The following is a 21,745-nucleotide window of genomic DNA, read 5'->3' as shown; positions in this document are numbered from 1 at the left end:
GGTGTCAAACTCAAATACACAGAGGGCCGAAATAAAAATATGGGTCAAAGTCGAGGGCCGGACATACTCAATATTTATTAAGAAAAAAGTATAAAAAAGATAAAGATATATCATATGTAAACGTGAACTTAAACACCAGTTTAATTTGCGATGAATTTTTTTTTTTCCACAGGCCAAAAACAGCCAAAAACTAATTTCCTTCAATGGACATCCAAACATCCAACTATTTACAGTACACTTGGAGTAGTAAGAGAAAGGTGCAAAAGAGAAATCTAGGCTTCATTAAAGCTCAGTTTACAGCACTCTGTTGTGCTCTGATGCACATTAGCCTGAGCCAGATACTTGGCATCTCATTTTAGAGACAAGTTCATCGACGTTTGGGGTCAGGCTCTGAGCTGAAGAAATTCTCAGGATTGAGTGCATCTGAGCGCATTCAGATGGCTCACAATGTCACCCATAAACGCCAATTCACACAGAAACGTTTGATCCCGGAGCTCTGTTGTGTCTTTCCCTTTGCTTTCCATGAACTGACAGATTTCCTCACGCAACTCGAAACATCTGTTCAGCACTCTCCCCCGGCTTAACCACCGCACCTCTGTGTGATAGGGCACATCCCCATACTCCGTACAGAACTCGTCCAGAAAGGACTTGAACTGGCGGTGATTCAATCCTTTGGCTCTTATGAAGTTCACTGCCTGTGTTACCCCGCTCAAGACGTGATCCATTTCCAAGGCTTTGCCACACAATGACTCTTGGTGTATGATACAGTGATACGCTGTCAGGTCACCTGCGTTCTCCTCCCGCATCTTCTCCCGAATCCTGCCCACCAATCCATTCTTTTTTCCGCACATCGCAGGTGCTCTATCTGTGGTCAGTCCCACAAGTTTGTCCCAAGGCAGCCCCATTTCATCTATACATTTGGACACCTCTTCAAAGAGATCTTTCCCCGTAGTTGTGCCATGCATGGATTTCAATCCCAGAAGTTCCTCTGTAACGCACAGAGTCGAATCCACTCCACGGATAAAGATTGACAGCTGGGCAGTATCGGATGTATCGCTGCTCTCATCCACAGCAAGGGAGTATGCAACAAAATATTTTCCCTTTCCCATCAGCTGTTGTTTTAGATCGGTGGCAAGGTCACAAACACAATCAGCAACGGTGTTCCTGCTAAGGCTCACATTTAAAAATGCTTGCCTTTTTTCAGGGCACATGATGTCGTAAAATTTAACCATACAGTCCTTGACAAATCCCGCGGGCCTTGAGTTTGACACATGTGATCTAGAGATCAAGGAAGCAGTCTTATCATTTCTACCAGGCCTTTTTTTTTTTAAACCTTGACTTCCTTGGTGGAAGGGTTTGAAGAGCTTGGTGTGGAGGGCAGGGCAGACCTTGCTTTGATACAAGAAAAGGATCTGGAGCAATACCTCAGACCAGTCCAGTGTCGAAAACTGCTGAATGGCATTCAGAATGAAGGTAAATCCATATTTTGACAACTGTGCAACATCTACTGAGAGGAAGGGATGGGCCGGGCAGAGAGAGTTGACCCTCTGATGGAGAAGACCTACATCATTCAGCGCCGGTACCTTAACAGTGTGCCTGCACCAGTCATTGCAGAAATAAAGGAGGAATGGCCTTTTCTCTTCTCGCAAAGAGGCCTTTACTCCCACTTTGGTCTGCTGGCAGATGTCTCCATCCTCAATAAGTTGCAAGAGGCCATGAATGGCAAAGGCAGTACAACCATTAGTTTCTTCCAGGAACACAGCCGTCGTCCTGGGATCGAGGATGTCCTGAACAATTATGAGCCAGAGACTTCAGACAAGGCTGCATGTGTCCTTATGCTCCTGATGACATATTTCAGAGAGCCCAAGAATGCCATCGTGCTTGAGAATGAGATAAGTTGTTTAAAAGATTAAAATGTAACTTAGACCCTACTGGCTCTTCACTAAGAGCCAGCGGTAGCTAGAACGGTATTTCCCACGATGGTTTGTTCAATTAAATGAATGGGGGAGGAGGCGGCGTACAAAATAATGCACTTTATTTACAGTATGGTAATGCTCCCTCGAGCCACTAGTAAAACAAGCTGCACCAAGGCTGCGATCTCGTTACAATGACTGTTACAAAATATCAAATCAAACTAACATAATTAAATCAACCAAAAGAGGGCACTCTCACTGCAAAGAAACAAAATGACCCGTCCAACAAAATAAGTGACACACAAAACACTTGGAGGTGGTTTCACATATAAAAAGGCACACAACGGCAAACCGCAAGCCCTGAACTGCTGACCTATAGTATAGGCTGGGGAACAGCGAATGTTTTAAATAGTTGCTTTTGTAGTAAAAGTCTACGGTGGGGAAAAACAGTGGCTACTAATGATTCCTGAAAGTAGCAAACATCATATTAGCCCTTAGTCCATCAAACATTCTGGGTTTACATACAATTAAAACTTGGTGCAATTAGTACCTGTACGTCTGCTGCGATGTCATAGATTGCCGATGGGAACAATGTATTTCTAACACGGGGCACCGCTTCACGTTAATCACTGCCGGCCAGCTCTGATTGAAAACAAAAGACTAACTGTGGCGTACCATCTACCTGCGTTTAATTAAAATTAACCTGGTCACGTGAACAGAACCAGGTGAACCAGGTGTCTCTCTGATTTATCCCCCTCCCACATGTCACAAAAAGTTGTGATTTCATTAGATAGTTTATTCACTTTCATACTTCCATACATTTAATCACATTCATTCACGTGTTGACACTTAAAATTTGCTCTGATTAACCTCTAAGTCAGAGGTCTTCAACCCTGGTCCTCAGGGACCCCCTGTCCTCACGTTTTAGAAGTTTCCCTGCTCCAACACACCTGATTCAAATAAATGGTCGTTAGCAGGCTTCTGCATAACTAGATAATGACCTATTCATTTGAATCAGATGTGTTGGAGCAGGGAAACATCTAAAACGTGCAGGACAGGGGGTCTCTGAGGACCAGGGTTGAAGACCTCTGCTCTAAGTCATTGGAAACAGTGAAACATCTCTTATGCACCATGTTGAATATATGCTACTATTGATGTGTGTTGTTCTTTATTTTACAGCCGTGTGCTGAATTATTTTCTAAGTATACTTCTTACAAAAGTGAACTATTTTCAAAGCATACATAAAAATATATCAAAAGTTAACTATTTTCTAAGTATACTTCTTAAAAGTATATCAAAAGTGAACTATTTTCAAAGCATACTTAAAAGTATATCAAAAGTGACCTATTTTCTAAGTATACTTCTTAATAGTATATCAAAAGTTAACTATTTTCTAAGCATACTTCTTAAAAGTATATCAAAAGTGAACTAAAAGTGTACTATCCATATTTTTGTATACTAATAGTATACTTTAATATACTTCTTTTTTGTAAGGGTTGTCTTTGGCCACCATGTAATGTTGTAGCTAGTCCATATGATGTGATGGTGGCAACAGCTAGTTGGTACATGGAGAGTCAGAATAATGGCTACTATGACAGATGTCACAAATTGTTGAAATGAGGGCCCAAGTGCGTAGTGCTGAACCAAAAGTTCATCAATGAAAACAGGAAAAATCCACAAGCAAAAGGATTAGGATCAAGCCGCATGCTTGAGAACCGGTGGCTAAACAAGGGTAGTCTGAGCAGGCAGGAGTCATGACCAGAAAAACCGTCCGCAAAAGAGAAATACAAATGCAAGGTCACGAACAGGTAGAGTCCCAAACCAGGTGAGTGGTCCAACACAGCCAAGGAAGAAGTGAAGGGACTACTTAACGGTTGGTTAGTAGCAACCCATACCCACAGTGACAGAGTGGCAGAACCACACACTCGGCCAACGACAACTTTCTTGATCGGACCCGACAGCACTAGGAACTGGACAGGGCAAGACACATTAGTAAAAGCAGTAGGAAAGAGAGGGGGAAATATACTGCAATTTTTTTTTTGCATTAGCCTACTCGCTGGCGTTCAACACCAATCCATGAGTCGTTTGTGAGTATCCAACCCTGGCATTCATCCAATTCAATCCAACTGAATTCAAACAACATCCACTCCCTATGCTATGAATTTTCATGACCGTCACATCCAACCGTTTCTATGTAAGCACTTTTTTATGAAGCCCTGGTGGTAAACCTTAGGACATACAGGTTTCTGTTTTGGATTAAGCACGGACTTAGACGCCAGGCTAGCGACCCGTGAGTGTCAGTGTTGGAGCCTGTGGAGGTCGGGATTGTCATCATCGTCGGTCCTCTCCTGCAAAGGCGTAACCATGGTTTAGACATTGGGGGGGTCCAAATGAATACCCTTCCCCATCATAAATTTTTTGTTAGGTGCATTGCCTACAATTCTATATTTATATATGAAAATTCACACATTTAGAACATAGTTTGTAGGACTATATTGACCATTTGAATTCAAATCTAAAGGAATAGTGTAATTTCTCTGAGACAGTGACTGCCTGCATTGTGAACACGTCATTTGATCAGAAAAACAGAGAAAGAGAGCAAATAAAACAGAGGCTACTCGTTTTATTTGCTTACACTTTTAGCTCGCTATCAAGTTACTTACTGTCTGAAAAAAACCCGCAAATGCTTGGCTGCTGGTCCAGTTTTCACTGCTTTTTAGGTAACCTCAAATCCTCCATTACTCTACCTCCTCTCCAACAAGTTAACTAACGTTACTTTTTTTGCGCTCAACTGACAAAGTGTTGGGTAACCATGACAACGCACTTTTATTTTGTGCCAGCGTGGCGAAACAGCCATTTTGTTTACGGCTACAACGCACACAAGCTGCAGTCAGGCCTGCACCGTAGAACTGTACTGAACGAAGGTATTAGTGTATATAGCATTGCCGGCTGGTTTGTATTGTTTCAATTTCTATATGAGATGTCATGTTAATGTGAAACAAACTTGAAGAACTGATATGTTTTGTCTAAAGTAAATCTTTCCATTTTTTTTGTTTAACAGTTTGATGTATTGTTTTTTTCATATAGTTAATTGGTTTAGATTAGTAACAACTACTAACTAATTCAGGTTAGCCACCTCTCATGACAACAAAATCAAACCAAAGAGGCACTACAAATACTTTATCCTTATGCTTGTGGCTTGTGTGGATGAAATTGGGATTTCCAGTGTACTTGCATAATTCACTAATCAACAGAACTTTCACTTATCAATACAACTAGTCATTGGATACGAGTTAGTATGTTCTCATGTGAGTAGATTGTGTCTATTTGTCAGGTTAAATAGATTTTCGGGGTCAGGAAAAAGTACTTTGTAAACATGTATTGTGATGACAACGGGGAAAGCTCTACCTAGGATCTCTCTCTGCCCTGAGAGTGGTCATGGGCTGGGAGCTGTGAATCTCTGGCTGTTGTAATACCTTTACTGCCTGTCTGTCACTATATATCTATGTTTACATTATTGTGCCCTGTAAAAGATGGTCCTCTGGCCTTCAGAGCTGAGAGACATGATTGAGACCTAAGCCTTTGTTGTCATTTATTGTCAATGGTCTGGTTTTTCTCGATACTTATAAAAATCCAGAACTCAATTGAATTTGTCACTCTGTTACTGAAGAGACAGACAAAACACTTTTTTCATCACTTACCACTTCCTACATTTACCTCTGGAGCAATAAAGTATCAATCTAATCTTCCTATGAGTCAGGTTATGAACGACTTGTTCAATTTTCACGTGACTGTTGCATAGGCTGGCTGAGCCAACAAGTTGTTCATCTCTCGACTGAGTCTTCGAGTCGTTCATTTTTCACTTGACCTTCATAGGCTGATTCAATAGCCAGCCTGTGCAACAAACAACGGTCATGTGAAAAAGGAACCAAACAGTCGTACCCGAAGACATAGTCAAGAGGTGAATGAGTAATTTACGTTTCCTCTACTGAGCCTATGTAACAGTCCCGATCCGCGGCCACGAGAAAATGAACGAATCACTCTCTGAGACTAGGCCTACTCATTACTTCCAAGTCATACTAAAGCTTTGTTCAAAATTAACAAATCGTTCACAAACAACACATCACTACCTATTACAACATAGCCATCACTACATATTCACATCTGATCTGCTCCTGCAATCTACTGTGATTGCTGTGTAGGTGTGATTTAGGCTACATGTGTCTTTTAACAGATCAACTCCTTTAAACAGTAATTACTCACACTCAGTACAGCAAAATGACATGGCAAGGCCAGTCAGTACCTAGGGGAGTAAGTTTTATACAATATTCTTCTGCTACAATACAATACGTTGACATAATTGAATGGTCAAGGAGGACAGTCGCTAAGCCGCAGTCATAAAAAAATACAGGATTTCTTTCTTTCTGTCACTCTCTTCCCACTCTTTCTCATTGCTGAGAAATGTAATTAATAACAAGAAAGCTATGGGAAAATCCCTCTAGACAGACTTAACAGTCTTAATTTGTCTTACCTATTTTACATGAGCTGCTATTTTGCAAGGAAAGGATCCATAGGGTCTCCCAAGTGTCTCCCACTCCTTGACTCAAACGTATTGGCCTAGACTGGTCGAGCCAACGCTGGCCGAGCCAATGGCATTGCAGACACACAGCAGAGCATTCATGTAGCCTACCATGTGCTTGGATTAGAGACCGACCGATAAAGGATTTTTAAGGCCGATACGATAAGAATATTTCGTGTTTTAAAAATCCGATATTCTGATATATCGGCCGATATATATATATATTCTACTCAATTTATTTATTTATTTTATCCAGAAACGCATGACAAAACTAACTGATTTCCCCAACATTAGTTATTTGTAGTTTACATTTAATCATTTTTAGCAGACGCTCCAGAGCGACTTGAAGTAAGTACAGGGACATTCCCCCGATTCAAGTAGGGTGAGGTGCCTTGCCGAACGACACAACTTCATTTTGCATGGCCGGATATCAAACTGGCAACCTTCTGATTGATAGCATGATTCCCTAACCGCTCAGCCATCTGACTCCTCTTATTATTTGAGTTTTCACTAAAATAATATGATGAAAAAAAAAAGTTTTATCGGCCATTATAAATGCCGATACCGATAATTTAGAAAGTGCCTAATATCGGCCGATTATATCGGCCCGCTCTAGCTTGGACATTACTTTCACGCTGCTTGGCAACATAGACCCTCGACAAAGTCAGGGGATGGTGAAAGTAGGACACAGTATCATCATTATGTTCAGTTTCTGAATACATTTCACAATCTATTGATACCCTGACATTTTGTTGTGTTTGTTGTGACCACAGCACGCACAAAGACAATGCAGAATCTAATAAACACAATCTTTTTCCTTAACAATGTAGCTTACTCATTTCATTTGTAAAATTATGTAACTACTCAAATGTTTTGCTTGTGATGTAGGCATGCTCTCCCTTCCAAACATATCCATTGTTTGATTTAATGTATTTTTTGAATCCCACAGAACCTTCCATAACGATATACAAGAAAAGCAAAGAAAGGAGTAAGTTTGGACAAAATGGACAACATTTTGCATCAATTTTTTTTCTGGTAGCTTGCTGTAGAAAGTGGAGATGCCAGCATAAAAGGCCCTTACAGCAGCAAATCTGTATAGGACTATAGTGGCTCATAGCCTACTCCACACTTAAAGACTGACACTGCATTCCTCTTATAAAATAATATTTCCTGAGAGACTGGGAACTGAGATGGTCTACTGTAAAGTAGGCCTAGTTCATAGCGCTACACTGGCAATTCAATTATAATTTAACAATGACAAAGTAATACGGCTGTGATGGTTTTTGCAGATGTTTGCACTATCTTGAGCACCAGCGGAGAAAAGAGAAACACAAAAAATGTGTTAATGTCGTGTGAATGCAACAGTGGAGGCCTTATAGGATAGATGACTGTCTAATCACAGCAGACCCTCCCATGTCACGTATGTTGTCGACCCCAAAGTGCGTAGGCAGCTGCGCGTAAGCTGCATTGCGCAATGGCAGTTGCTTCCAAACAGCAGGATTTTATGTAAACAAAAATATATGTTTATGCACAGCTTATGAATGCATTACGCTCCAAAATGCCACAGGTACCTATCGGGGAACCTTAAAATTATATTTTTGAATTTAGAAATAGGCTACACTTTATTTTACTGTATAGTAAAGTCATTGGAATAAGAGAACTGTGTTTGAACGAGCAACTAATGCTTCTTCGTTTATCGTTATCGAATACTGCTTATCAGATTTAGGCTCCATGGAAACGTGCACACCCTTATCCTCAAGCACAAAGGATTTGATTGCATGTCAGACACAATGCAGTATTTCTATTTTATTGATAACTTGTTAGTTAATATGTGCAAGCTTATAACATTTTAAAGCTTCGACTAGCAATATATAGGCCTATAGCTCGCTCTGCTGGTCGGTTGATCGAAAAATGGCATGCGTGTATGTGGTCTATGTGGTTGCAGCGTTTGAGAATTAAGTCGCGCTTCTTTATATGTAAGAGTAAAAGAAAGCAGAATCATACAAATATGTTCTAGTCTTATTCGACTAAATAGGGTTCTTTAATATAGTCCTAGTATAGTATGGTTAGGCTTTATCAAATAACACCACATAACTATGTATAGCATGTGAACGTTGTTTACCTGACTTTGGATAGGTGACAATCCATATATCACTACTTCTGAGGGAGAAGTTGGCTATCTCCTCCATCTTCCCTCTGCAGAAGGGTGGGAGTCGGACTCCATCAAACTCGAAATATTTGCTCTCAAACTCAATCGGGGTGCTTGGCGTGTCTGCCTCACTCTCGGCCATTCTCAAAACGAGCAACAGAAAATATTTTCTTTTTACGATTTAGATTTCGTCTACGTTAAAATATCGCTAGGTGCAAGGTTTGTTATGGCATTCGGTAGGACGTGATGGTCTGCCAATGACTTGACCTTCAGCCAATCATGCTGGATAAAAATGATGTAATCGTCTGAGCTCCTGTGATCCGCGTCTCCTTCTCAGCTTCAGCACCAGTCCGCATTGAAAATGACTGCGCATGCCCTGTGCTCTTTGTTGCAGGAAGAGAAATGCATTGACATGACAAGTTTTCAAGATCTGTATATGTAAGATGAAAAAACAGCCAAACACATTTTCATTGTTTATTTATATCTGAAGCCAGAAACTGGGCGGTGCCAGCGTGGTTCAGCATAGACTCAACCTTTCTGTGCTGATTGGCCAGAACTGGTCTTAGAGTGCCAGAGATTGCAGCGCTCTCATCTCCTATTTCACTTTATAACTTCTTCGTCTGCATACCTGGGACTAAGTTAGTCGTTGCCGTTGTTATACGTGTAGTATAGTCACGGGAGCCAATAAGATCTACGGGGCTTCCGCTGGTGCCCTCACCGCGTCTGTGCTCACCAGTCAGGCATCGATATGTAAGCCGGAGCGAATGTGAACATTTTTGCTGGCACAACAAATCCACTTGTTGCTCATTCCAGTCTCAGAAAAGGAACAAAGAGGCAAGGGAAGTGTTTAATCAGAATCAGAAGGGATTCTATTCGCCATGAATGTTTGCACAAACAAGGAATTTACTTTGGCAGGGAGGTGCATACATTAAACATATAGGAATATTGAAACTTAAATATGTGAACTATACAAAAGGAGCAAAGTCTAGCTAATATTAAGGGGGTCTAGCTAATACTAAGGGGAATAAAAAATAGAATATAAAATAGAAGTAGTAGCCATAATTTACAATCTAACCTAAAAAATACAGAGTGCAAAGAGAACGATACAATAGTGCAAATTGCAATGTGCAGGGTGTCATTGTGCAGATTGTGATTTAAGTCAGTGTGAGTCCTTGGCCTTGTTAAATTGGCCAACAGCGGATGGGAAGAAACTGTTCTTGTGGCGTGAGGTTTTGGTCTTGATGGACCGCAGCCTTCTGACGGAGGGGAGTAGCTGAAACAGGGAGTGTCCAGGGTGGGAGGGGTCGGCCACAATCTTCCTCGCTCGCCTCAGGGACCTCGAGGTGTGCAGATCCTCGAGGGAATGCAGATTGCAGCCGATCACCTTCTCAGCAGTGCGGATGATACGCTGCAGTCTGCTCTTGTCCATGGCAGTGGCAGCAGCGTACCAGATGGTGAGAGAAGAAGTGAGGATGGACTCAATGATGGCTGTGTAGAAGTGCACCATCATTGTCTTTGGCAGGTTGAATTTCTTCATCTGCCATAGGAAGTACATCCTCTAACCCAACTTTAATGTAATTGTCATACTCAGGGGCGTCGTTAAACCCTTTTACTGGGACACGTGCCCCAGTATAAATCAGCTGTTCCCCAGTAAAATCTAAAGTTTGAGTTTTAACAATTTACTTTATTAGTTGGTGCATTCATTTAGATTGATAATCCCGGAAAATTAACGCAGTATCCCAATCAACTTGTAAAAGTGTTGAACGAAAACCCAAACCCTATATGCATTCAGAATTCCATGTCAGCGTGCTCCTCTGAGCTTTCCAAATTTCTCGTGATATTTTCAGGCATTTAGCCTACTCATATTGCATTCATTCATTAATAAAGAACCCCCTTTGAAATGTATTTTAACAACGACTTTACCAGCAGTAGCTATCTCAGATGGAATCGCGATTCAAATAGTATCAATTTGCTAACTGAAAATATGCCCCCAAAAACGTAAATAAGCTTGAAATTTATTTAGGGGAAAATCACTCATTCATAAAAATGTCAGTGGTAGCGATCATTGTCAGTAACAAGGCAAAATGCAAGCAAATAGCCCTGCTGTGTGGAGAAGCTGCCCCGGTAAATTGTAGGCTACAACTACTAGACTGTCTTGGTAGCGATTGCGTTGGTTGAATTCGATTTAACGTTACTTCCGTTGTACGGTCTAGGCTGAAATGAATTATTTTCACGAACAGATTGAAGTTTAGGCTGTGGCAATGGAGTTCAGGTTAGTAGTCACTAGTCAGATAGTTTCACCTATTGAAAGACTTTTGATTTAAGTAAGGGTAGTGCCGAACATCATTGACTTCCTACGTAGGCTACTGTTAACAGCTGTGGAGATGTTTTTTTTAGCTATTAGACTAACAGTACAGCGTTGCAGTGAGCTACACTGGTTTGAAACCACAGGTAATGATAATTTCACCAACAAATTGTTTACTTGTAATCCAATGTCATAATAAATCCTACCACGAAAAAGTATTTGTGAGGAATGTTTATTTTAACGATTGAAAACAGATGCATCATAGACCGCTGTAGTATGTGTTGCCCGGGCAACAGAGGCTAATGTCATGATGCTAATGCTTCAGTGAAATAGTAGACTACTGTTTCTGAAAGTGGATGTAACTACTTCCTTATATCAGCTTATATTGTATATTACACTTCACAATTGTGTTTCATATCAAAAAGTAAAATAGTAGTAATAGTTATCACCCTGGCCTCTTTGCTTGTTTCTGCAGCTGCCTTGCAGTAAAGCAGTTAGCCTAGCTATCTCCCAGAACTTAACGAGCTGCTAAACTAATGTTCTGCTAGAGGTAGTCATGCGACATTTCGTGACGTTAGGGACGTCAGTAGCGTCAGTGACTGTGGCTAGCAAGTTAGCCACCGTTAGCTTCACTTTTGCCACAAAAACTTAATTAAAACCTCAACCGTGCAACGGAACATAAATCCCAATAGAACCAACGCAATCGTGACTAAGACGAACCTTTTGACATCGACTTTGTCTATGTAGTCCAAATATTGACTGAGCCTTAGGGGCGCGAAAATAAACATTAACTAGAAAAGGCTGTTCCTGCGAAACAGCAGTGAGAATGCTGAAAACCTGAATGGGGATCGCTGACCATGCTAAAAAAGCCGAAAATAGTGAACTTTTAGTAGAAAGTTATAAGCCGAATGTCTTGTGAACATTTTAAAGGTTGAATGGTGTCTCCAGCTGAAAGTATGCTGAAGTAGTTAAGTTTGAAAGAGGATTGATTTGAAAGGATTAACCATTACTTTTAAAGGGAGAATAATTTGCACAAAAACCTTAATTCTTTAAATAGTATAAAAGTGAAAAATACCAAAAGTCATAGCCTTCATCTCCTGAAGGAGCTGAACGTTTTGATACAAACATTTTAGGAATCGGTGAAAGTATGCAGGACTAGTTAAAGGCCAAAAAACGGCGGAAGAATTAACACAATAATAAATATATATGTGAGATAACAATGGTTGCGCCCTTGCCGAAGGCAAAGCACAACCAATGAGGAAAGTCAGTGACTCGCCAATAACAAAGGCTGAAAGGAAAACCAGGTGTTTGATCACAGTTTGATATAAGGCTTTTGTTTAATTTGTTTAATCGATGTAAAAGTCCCAGATAATATAAATTTTGGACTATAAAAACCACAGAGATACATTTACATGTATTAATTTAGCAGACGCTTTTATCCAAAGCGACTTCCAAGAGAGAGCTTAACAAAGTGCATAGGTCACTGATAATAATAACAAGATAGCCCCAAAACATTGCGAGTAGCCAAAACATGAAGCACATATTGTGAACAACCAAAATAAGTGCCAAAGGGAAGAACCATAAGATCATGTAGTTAAACAAGTTACAATTAAACAACATGACCGCTATAAGTGCAAGTGTACCTGTCGAAAAACAAGCAACAATAAAAACAATGTATCACAGCGAGTACAAACATTTAACTCAGTTACCACTAACCACAGGAGCAACAAGTCTCTAAGCAAGAGTCATTGTGATCCACATCTCTTTCACGCACACTTCTCTCTCTTCAAACCTTTCTTTCTGTCTCCAACTCATAGCACAATGCTGTGAGGATGTAATCAATGTGGCAAAGGAGGCTCGCAAGCGTAACCTGGGCCCCCTTCACCCCTCCTTCAACCTGGTCAAGGGGCTCCGCTCGGGCCTGGATCGTGACCTGCCCTCTGATGCGCACAAGCTGTCCTCCGGGAGACTGTGTGTGTCCCTGACCCGTGTCTCTGATGGGCAGAATGTCCTGGTGTCCCAGTTCAACTCTAAGGAGGAGCTTGTACAGGTGTGGTAGAACCCATTAGCCTTGAACATTGAACCCAGTCACCTCATTTATCCCTTGATACCCATAGACACACCTGAACATTCCTGACACACTTAGTCACATGTAGAATTATATTGAGGGTATGGCCCCTTTGTCCAGTAAGGGGGATTTGACTGAACGTGTACACTGTAAAGTTGTCTGGTGTGTGTTGTTAAATCTGTCCACTGGTATGCCCACACAGGCCCTGATCTGTAGCTGTTATATTCCAGTATACTGTGGTCTGATTCCCCCAGCTTTCCAGGGAGTGGTAAGCCTCTACAGCTCAATATCAAATGACTCAGGAATGTTGATCACTGTTACTTATATTTTGACAAATTATCTGGCATTGGACTCTGACAGTGATATTTTTCATAGATTAGGTCTTACTACATGCTGTATATTGCCACAGTGTTACACTTTGATTAGGTAATACTATCGAGTGTGTTTGTTTCTGTCAGTTTGATCCTACTCATGCTAGTGTGTTTACCCAAGAAAAGCAGCTTACTTGCTGGTAGACAGTTTTCTTTGGCAGGTCAATGCTGTATCGGACTCTGCCAGACTGAGATATATACTGGAACCAGTTTGGGATGGCTCCATTGAGAAAATGAGTCACACAAAATGAGTTGACACACAAATATACTCCAAAAATACATTAACTACATTAGATCTCTGAAATACATGAACAATGACAGATAATAAATAATAGACATAGAATACTGTGTAATAATCATCATTCATGGATTACACAATAGACTCTATATATTATTTTACCATTATATAGCCACACACTATATTAACTTTATATTTAGTCATATAGAAAACAAACTTTGAGTTTTTGTGTACCATTTTTTGCCCTTTTAAGTGTTGTTGCAGTTCCTGTTTAAGGGCATGTTCCAATTTCTGTGTCAAAGTGCAATTTAAAGAACACACATGGTATGTGCTAGATAAGAGGGACAGGGAAAGGGACATTTTCCAGTAGACTGCCTTGTCCTCTAAGTCAACTCGTCTGTCTCTGTCTTTCTGATTGCCTGTCTGTCTGTTTGCTGGACATTGTGTACCATTCTATGTTTGGCTCAGAGCCAACTTTAGCCTAAGTTAATGACTCACTCATTGCAGTCATGTTCTATGTGTGTCTTCTAGCTATACTCAATTATATGCTTAAACCCTACACAGATATGTATGCTTAAACCCTACACAGATATGTATGCTGTATGTTATTATTTCAGTAAAATCTGTCTGACAGATTGTGGTTTATCGTAGTCAAATTTGTATTTCATTAAAGCCTATTAAATTCGAAAACGATTATTTTATGTCAATGGTAAGGTGTAGGATGAAGTGGCGAAGTCTAGCAATATGTTGGTGAGATGCAAAAGCTTCTGTTTGCTTGATAGAGAAATAAACCAGAGATGGCATGCATAGATAGAGAAATAAACCAGAGATGGCATGCATAGTTGAACAAATTTGATTATGTCATTCTAGAGCTCATAAACCATAACCTTCTCTGAATTTTGCCCCCCTCTGGCTTTTGGTTGCCACAAAGTACGTGAATGTTCAAACAGAACCCTCCTTGTATCTAGTTATGCACACAGATCAGACACTGTCTTTAGAGATGGAAGCATATCTGGATATAATTGACCCTATTATCAAACTGCTGATGTTATGAAGACACAGGCATAAACTGATGCCTGAAAAAAACATTGGTTTGTCTTTGTCTTTCTCACTTTTGTCTTATTGTGACAATAGTACTTGAAAAAAAAGAGTAGAGCCGTAAATATATAACTATAATCCTTAAGGACATTAACAACAATAGACTCCTTTAGCATTTAGTCATTTAGAAGACACTCTTATCCTGAGCGACTTACAGTAAGTACGGGACATTCCCTCGAGGCAAGTAGGGTGAAGTGCCTTGCCCAAGGACACAACGTAATTTTGCACGGCCGGGAACCGGCAACATTCTGATTACTAGCCCTTACTGACATTTATCTCCCCTGTTTCTCCACAGAGGTATGTGGATGGAGGGATTAGTGACAACCTCCCCCAGTCAGCGCTAAAGAACACCATCACAATTTCGCCATTCTCGGGCGAAAGCGACATCTGCCCTTGTGACAGCTCCACCAGTTTTCATGAGCTGCGCTTCACTAACACTAGCATCCAGATGAACCTGGGCAACATGTACCGTCTCAGCAAGGCCCTTTTCCCCCCTGAACCAAAGGTACCAGGACAGCCATCTTGCACCACAACAAATATAGATATCTAAATATAATTTTGGGGGGGATGGATCGATGAATGGATGGATGATTGATAAGTTGATTGATCTACACACTGAACAAGAATAACAGTGAACATGTCTATAATAACAAGTTGAAATTTCAGTATTCTAAAGTTGCCAAACCAAACAGCTACAGAGGTTATAAAAATACACAAACATTTATTAAGATTGATAAGACATATCACAAAAATACTAAAGTCAACAATGGAAATCCACTGCCATGAAGCAAACAGCAAATGTTTACTCCTCGACAGGTCTGCAAACACTTTTGTAAACCGAGATTTGTTAAAACGTTTGTCAACCGAGACCGTAGGTTGAGGTTTACAAACAAATCGTTTTAACAAATCGAGGCGACAAAGCGTTTGCTGACCTGTCGAAGAGTAAACATTTTGTTTTTTATATACTACAACAATACATGGGAAGATGCCAATCAAACACATTGAATCTGGAGCAGACGCCATGTTATGGAGTTAGATTAGTTTCATAATTCAAACAAACAAACGTAACACGATTCAAACAAACGTAACACAATTCAAACAAACAAACGTAACACGATTCAAACAAACATAACACGAATCAAACAAAAGTAACACGATTCACAAATGTATTTCATGATTCACAAATGTAACGTGATTCACAAATAAATGACTTGCATTCGTTTGCAACCTGACAAACACAAGTTACAAATCGGAGAACACAAGTTACAAATCTGAAAACACGAGTTACAAATCCCTGCATTCGTTGGTGAGAGTCCTTGCATTCATTGGTGTGAATCCCTGCATTCGTTGGTGTGAATTCCTGCATTCGTTGGTGTGGATTTTTCGAACTTTCCTGACGCGCTTAGATTCACAAATGCATTTTTTCTAAAGTATATTCTCTGCAGACTATCAGATCGTCTCTTCTAATTTTAGCCAATCACATTAACGTGTCTATGTGGACTTCAACAACCTACCATAATAACGGACATCGTCTCCTTCAAATCACGAGCAACGTCGTCTGGTAGCATGTAGGTGAAATATTTCTTGTTAATCTTATTAAACCAATGATAATACGTGATTGAATATTTTTGAGAATGGCAGGATCCATGCTTAGTAATTTTCAGTGTTTCCTAGGCTAACGTTTAACAGGCTAGCTGTGATTGGCTAAAATTGGAGACATCTGATAGGCTGCAGAGGATATCTTTTAGAAAAAAAGCATTTGTCAATCTAAGCGCGTCAGGAAAATTCCAAAAATCCACACCAATGAATGCAGGGATTCACACCAACGAATGCAGGGATTTGTAACTCGTGTTTTCCGATTTGTAACTTGTTTTCCCCGATTTGTAACTTGTGTTTGTAAGGTTGCAAACAAATGTAATGGGGGTCATTTATTTGTGAATCGATCGCGTAACATTTGTGAATCACTAAATACATTTGTGAATCGCGTTACATTTATTTGTGAATCATGAAATACATTTGTGAATTGTGTTACGTTTGTTTGAATCGTGTTACGTTTGTTTGTTTGAATTATGAAACTAATCTAACTCACCATGTTGTCAGAGCAATCAGCTGCACTTGCACTGGTGACGTCACTACATCTCCAAGGCAACATATCAACAACTGTGGAGTTTCAATAACAAATACTTAATTTTGTGAACAGGGGGGTATTCCAAGTAGCGGGTTTAATGAAAACTTTGAGTTGTTTAACCCTGAATGGAGGCACACTCCGAGTTCCGCGTTCCAGAAAGAGAGGTAACGAATCCTTTTGGTAAGTTTCCATTGTAACTTACTCCTTGAAACTAACCTGGGGTGCGTTTCCCGATAACGATGGATCGTAGCTGTTACGAGGGTTCTCTACGATGAAAATAACGATCCATCGTTATTTCTTACGTGCGTTTCCCGAACATGCTCGTAAGGAGAACCATCGTACGTATCTCTTAAGTTGCACTTAACAAGACGCTGTCCATTGTACTGAAATGTGATTCTTCTGACGCAACTTGAAGACTTTAAAATTAAAACGTTAACCAAAATATTTGACGAATTATGGTACACAAAAAAATATTTTCTGTAGCTACAGAAAACTTTACATTTATTATAGGCTACTTATTTGAGTACTTTTCAATGTGATGCTACATGAAGGTAAAGACAATAAGGTGAACGTGCAAACTATGCTGCATCTGAGTTTTACACCGGTGTTAGGACCTTGCAATCAGCGACACAGGATGCTAAATACCAATAGGAGGTCTTGGAAATTAAGTGGGCTCGTCTCCAAATTGAGGTGAGGAAGCTTTTGTTTGAAGAGATGAAGTTCACAAGGCCCTCCATTTCTGTGCCTTTTCTTCTGCCCAATCAACAAGGTAGTGTCACATTTAGGTTACCTTATAGCCTAAAGCAGACAATGTTTATTTAAATTAAGTAAAGGCTGAATTGTGTATTGTATCATATATTCAGTGTTGCCTGTCCGATCCTTACATGTTTACCTTATAGATCCATGTGAGGAGCAGGAGCAGGGAGAACAAACTCCCATAAAACAACTATTTCTCAAATTACTTGTGCCTTGGTTTTTAACTCTTCTTGGTACTCCACTTTCCATGGGCATATATATATGAGTCCTATATTTACTACTTGATTGAACTACAAGGTTAAAAACCATGCATATGAATGGTATCACACATGGCATGTCCCAGCTAGCATCCTAAACAATTCAATGTACAAATACAAGCATCTCAATCCAACATATTTACTGTCTTATTTTCTAGTGCTGACTATATCTACAATCTTGCATAGGCCAACAGCTTCCCAAGACCATGTTTGCAATCTCATAATTATCACATATTGGCCACAAATGACATTGTGACAAATGACAAACACATAAGTAATGAATACCCCATGTCTTCAACATGGAATCATTGTTCTCAACTCTACTTTAATTGATGGTTGATCAATTATACTCATTATGAGTGTAAGATATGTCAGATGACATCATGATATCATGATGCTCCTGAACCACATAGAAGACCTGCAGAGGCTAACAAGGAGGTCCTTTGCACTGACCCCTGTAACCCAACTACTGGCAGTGTTAAGGTTCTATGCCATTGGCAGTTTTCTGGAGGTTATTGGAGATGGACATGGGCTCGCCAAGGCCTCAGTGTCAAGATCTGTGCCGGCTGTCACAACTGCATTACTTTGCCACATCTCAGACCACATCCAATTCCCCATATCAGAGGGGACAAGTCTGCAGTGCAGGACTTAGGCTATCTTCAATGGCTTTTATGATTTTCGTACGAGTTTTCACTCCCTCCCAGCCCCTTCACCCTGTGTGACTTCCTAGTCAACCCTGTGGAGTCTTTTCATTTCCTGGGCGCCACCATCTCCTAACATCAGGCTCGGCTCGGCCACCAGCCTCTTCATCCACCGGGCTTGGCGTGCTACCAGCCCTATAATTCTAATAAACATCTTCAATGTTCAATTGTTGTTGTGTTATTGTACTCATAAAAACGTTACGTTAATGCATTTCTAGTTTCTATTGCACATTACAACAGCCATATTTCAATGTTATAGTATTTTGAATAAGACTGACATTTGTTTTTTAAATACCTTCATTGCATGCGCCAAACCCACTAAATCAAATTATTTTGTATAACCTAAATTTACTTGAGGATAAACCGGATTCTGATATTTTTTCGGCAGTTAAACTTGTATGGTTCACTAAGAAATATCCCAGTTCCAGCGTAACTAGTGTAAAAAGAGGACCAAAAAAATCTTATTTTTCATCGGAAGTAACTTTCAGCATGAGTTTAATGTAGTTTTCATGGTCGGCCTACGCGTGTCTCCACTGAGTCTCTGCGCTACGATGCACTTAGCGTTCTACGACTGGTCTGGAGCTCTTGTTGATCTACGACGATTTTCAAGTGCCTCTTTAGCTACGATGGTTTCGGGAAACGGCCCGTACAACTAAGATCCATCGTACGATGGACTCTACGATCAACTTAGGCTTACGATGCTTTCGGGAAACGCACCCCTGCTCGATAGCAGGTTATCCATGCCAAACTCTGGTTTCAGCCGATCCGCCCCCACTTTCTTAGCCTGATAGCGTTGGCAGACACGGCATATCATTTCCTGGTTCAGCCGAGCGATCTCGAACAAAAATTTATTCGCTTAATTATACGCCGGGAGACGATTTTAAGACTGCGGTTTGATGTAGCCTACTTTAATTCCCTGATAAATACCTAAATTAACGTCACCGTTTCCTGTCACAATCTGTAATTTATTTTAGCAACATTCTCAGCCCTTGGGTCTTCATCGATAGTGTTACTCGCCGTGGATTTGCACTCAGAATTGACCAAATACCTTTTGCCACTGAAATAAAGAAATTATTGAAATTATATTTGGTCTTCTTTATTGCCTACAAATAGAAATCCAACAATGAGTAGCCTATTTCTATCGGCTATTGTTCCTACAATTTACATGATTCATATGATTCCTGCAATTTACATGATGTAGGCTACCGTCCTGTAACTGTTATTTCAGCAAATCTATTTCAACATTGTTGGGGGTCGATATATTGGCCAAACAACCGAAACTAATTCCCCTATGGTTTGAAGGAAGATGGGAAACTGAACAGTGTATTAACATTAACCAAATAATGCCAATACCAATGGAATTACAGTTATTTGACTCTTTGGGTTAAATCAGAGCAAGAATGGTCAAATGAAGGTTAAATAATATAATCATTTTATCATATTGCAAATGAATGCAATCAATTAAGTTAACTCTTATGCCTACTCTACCATGATTATTGTAAACCAGAGATAGAAAGCATGAGGTGAGGAAGAAGGAGTAGGCCTAGGCCAAGCCAGAGCTGGGGAGAAGGTCTCAGGAGATCAAGAATCCACAGAACAATGCTTCACAATTCCTTTAATACCCAAGAACAACTATAATCACATCAGAATCTTGACCCTTACTTATCAACATGTCTAGCAATGCTACAGTAAGTTACAAAGATGTGAGAGCCATCAAGTTGAGACTCCATCCAGTAACTCCATATTTTACCATATGAGAGGTGGGGGCAGGTGGATAGCCTTACAAGATCAGCCTTTATTCTTCTGCCCTATGTACAACATATCTTGGTCAAAATAGAAAATTCCGCAAATTCAACAATTAATATTAATGTAGGTTATTGTTCCTACAATTAACATCACCTGTGACCATGCATCCTCCCGTAACTGGTGTTCCAGTAAATCTTTTTGGAGATTAGCCTTTATTCTTCTACCTTAAGTAGGCCTACACCATCTCTTGGTCAGTTTTTGGCACTTTCTTCACGAGGTGCAATTTGTACAACTCATTTACTTGTAACTGGGTATACATGAGATTACATTAGCTACATTTCACAGTTCCACATGCAAAATTCACTTGCCATTAAATGAACATCTCACTGTATACAGCATCCATGCTCTGTTCAACAGGATCAGAATGTGCAAATCGTTTTTTGAATATTAATGATTCTCACAATGTCAGTGTAACTGACAATTCCGTACAAGCCTGTAAATAAAAGTAGATGTTGAGAGAACTACCAGTAGCTACATACATAATTCTCTGCATCATTTCTGCGGCAGCAGTCAATGTCTCTTCGTTATCTTAATCATCATCATCATCTTTTGATGAAAAACATTCTGTTGGGTGAAACTGCTACTACAAATTGAAATAGGCACCAATTGATATTTACTTAGTGTCATGTCGAATATGATTAAAACTAAGGTGACGTCGAGGCCACAATCACAAGCGTATACCTAGCAAAATATGCGTTACCGGTTCGTAGTATGTTTTTACATTTAATAAAACATTGAACACTTTTTCACCTGTAATATTAACAAACAGTGGGGTTAAATTAGGCAATAAACCACAAGAGGCCGTGGTTTACGCTGATTTTAGAACAGGTAAGGGCACAGACGGATTATCATGACCATGGGCCCTGGACACAAACTCGCCACGGGCCCCTGTCTACACACGCAAACAGTGCGCGCGGAACGGCGGCTTCCCATTACGCACATAACACCGGGCAACACACAACCACACAAAAATAACTAATTTTAGGTCTGTTTTATTTGGCACGTGCCACATACAGCACAATAAACATATTATGGGAGAGACTGCAAGCGCACAGCCAGTCCTCGCAGTATTATAGAGTAAAACACACCGTAATTAAAATATAGGCAACCATATGACACAAATCGTTAAAGTAATAAAGGCAACATGAAACAACATCAGTAAAGAGCCACAGCTAGGACCACACAAAACCACAGTGAGACTCACCTAAAACGTAGGCTTTTTCCGGGATTTCTTTGATGAGAAGTCCTTTATCAGATCATCAAAGTTCATGTCTCGAACGAGTTCGGACTCTATAGCCATGAGTGATAAACTGTTCAGGCGTCTCTGGGTCATTTTTGTCCTTAGTTCATATTTTATTCTGGCCATTTGAGAGAAT

The 21,745-nt window shown here is 40.2% G+C and overlaps 2 protein-coding genes across 2 annotated transcripts in view; one reads left to right on the top strand and one right to left on the bottom strand.

Moving 5' to 3' along the window:
* sult4a1 (sulfotransferase family 4A, member 1) overlaps positions 1-8,966 on the bottom strand; it is a 167,922-nt gene extending 158,956 nt beyond the window's left edge. The window contains exon 1 of the mRNA XM_047022905.1: positions 8,615-8,966. Coding sequence (XP_046878861.1) covers positions 8,615-8,783 — 169 coding nt within the window. The 5' untranslated portion in view covers positions 8,784-8,966. The remainder of the gene's footprint in view (positions 1-8,614) is intronic.
* A 36-nt stretch (positions 8,967-9,002) lies between these two features.
* The window catches only part of pnpla3 (patatin-like phospholipase domain containing 3), a 59,954-nt gene continuing 47,211 nt past the window's right edge, over positions 9,003-21,745 (top strand). Inside the window, 5 exon segments of the mRNA XM_047023269.1 lie at positions 9,003-9,079; positions 9,309-9,391; positions 12,764-12,996; positions 13,217-13,282; positions 15,017-15,226. Of these exon segments, the coding sequence (XP_046879225.1) occupies positions 9,003-9,079; positions 9,309-9,391; positions 12,764-12,996; positions 13,217-13,282; positions 15,017-15,226 (669 nt within the window).

Source organism: Hypomesus transpacificus, chromosome 7 (assembly GCF_021917145.1).
Source record: "Hypomesus transpacificus isolate Combined female chromosome 7, fHypTra1, whole genome shotgun sequence".
In the NCBI taxonomy this organism is placed as follows: domain Eukaryota; kingdom Metazoa; phylum Chordata; class Actinopteri; order Osmeriformes; family Osmeridae; genus Hypomesus; species Hypomesus transpacificus.
Note: the sequence above shows the minus strand (reverse complement) of the source record. Positions and strands in the feature narration are given on the sequence as shown.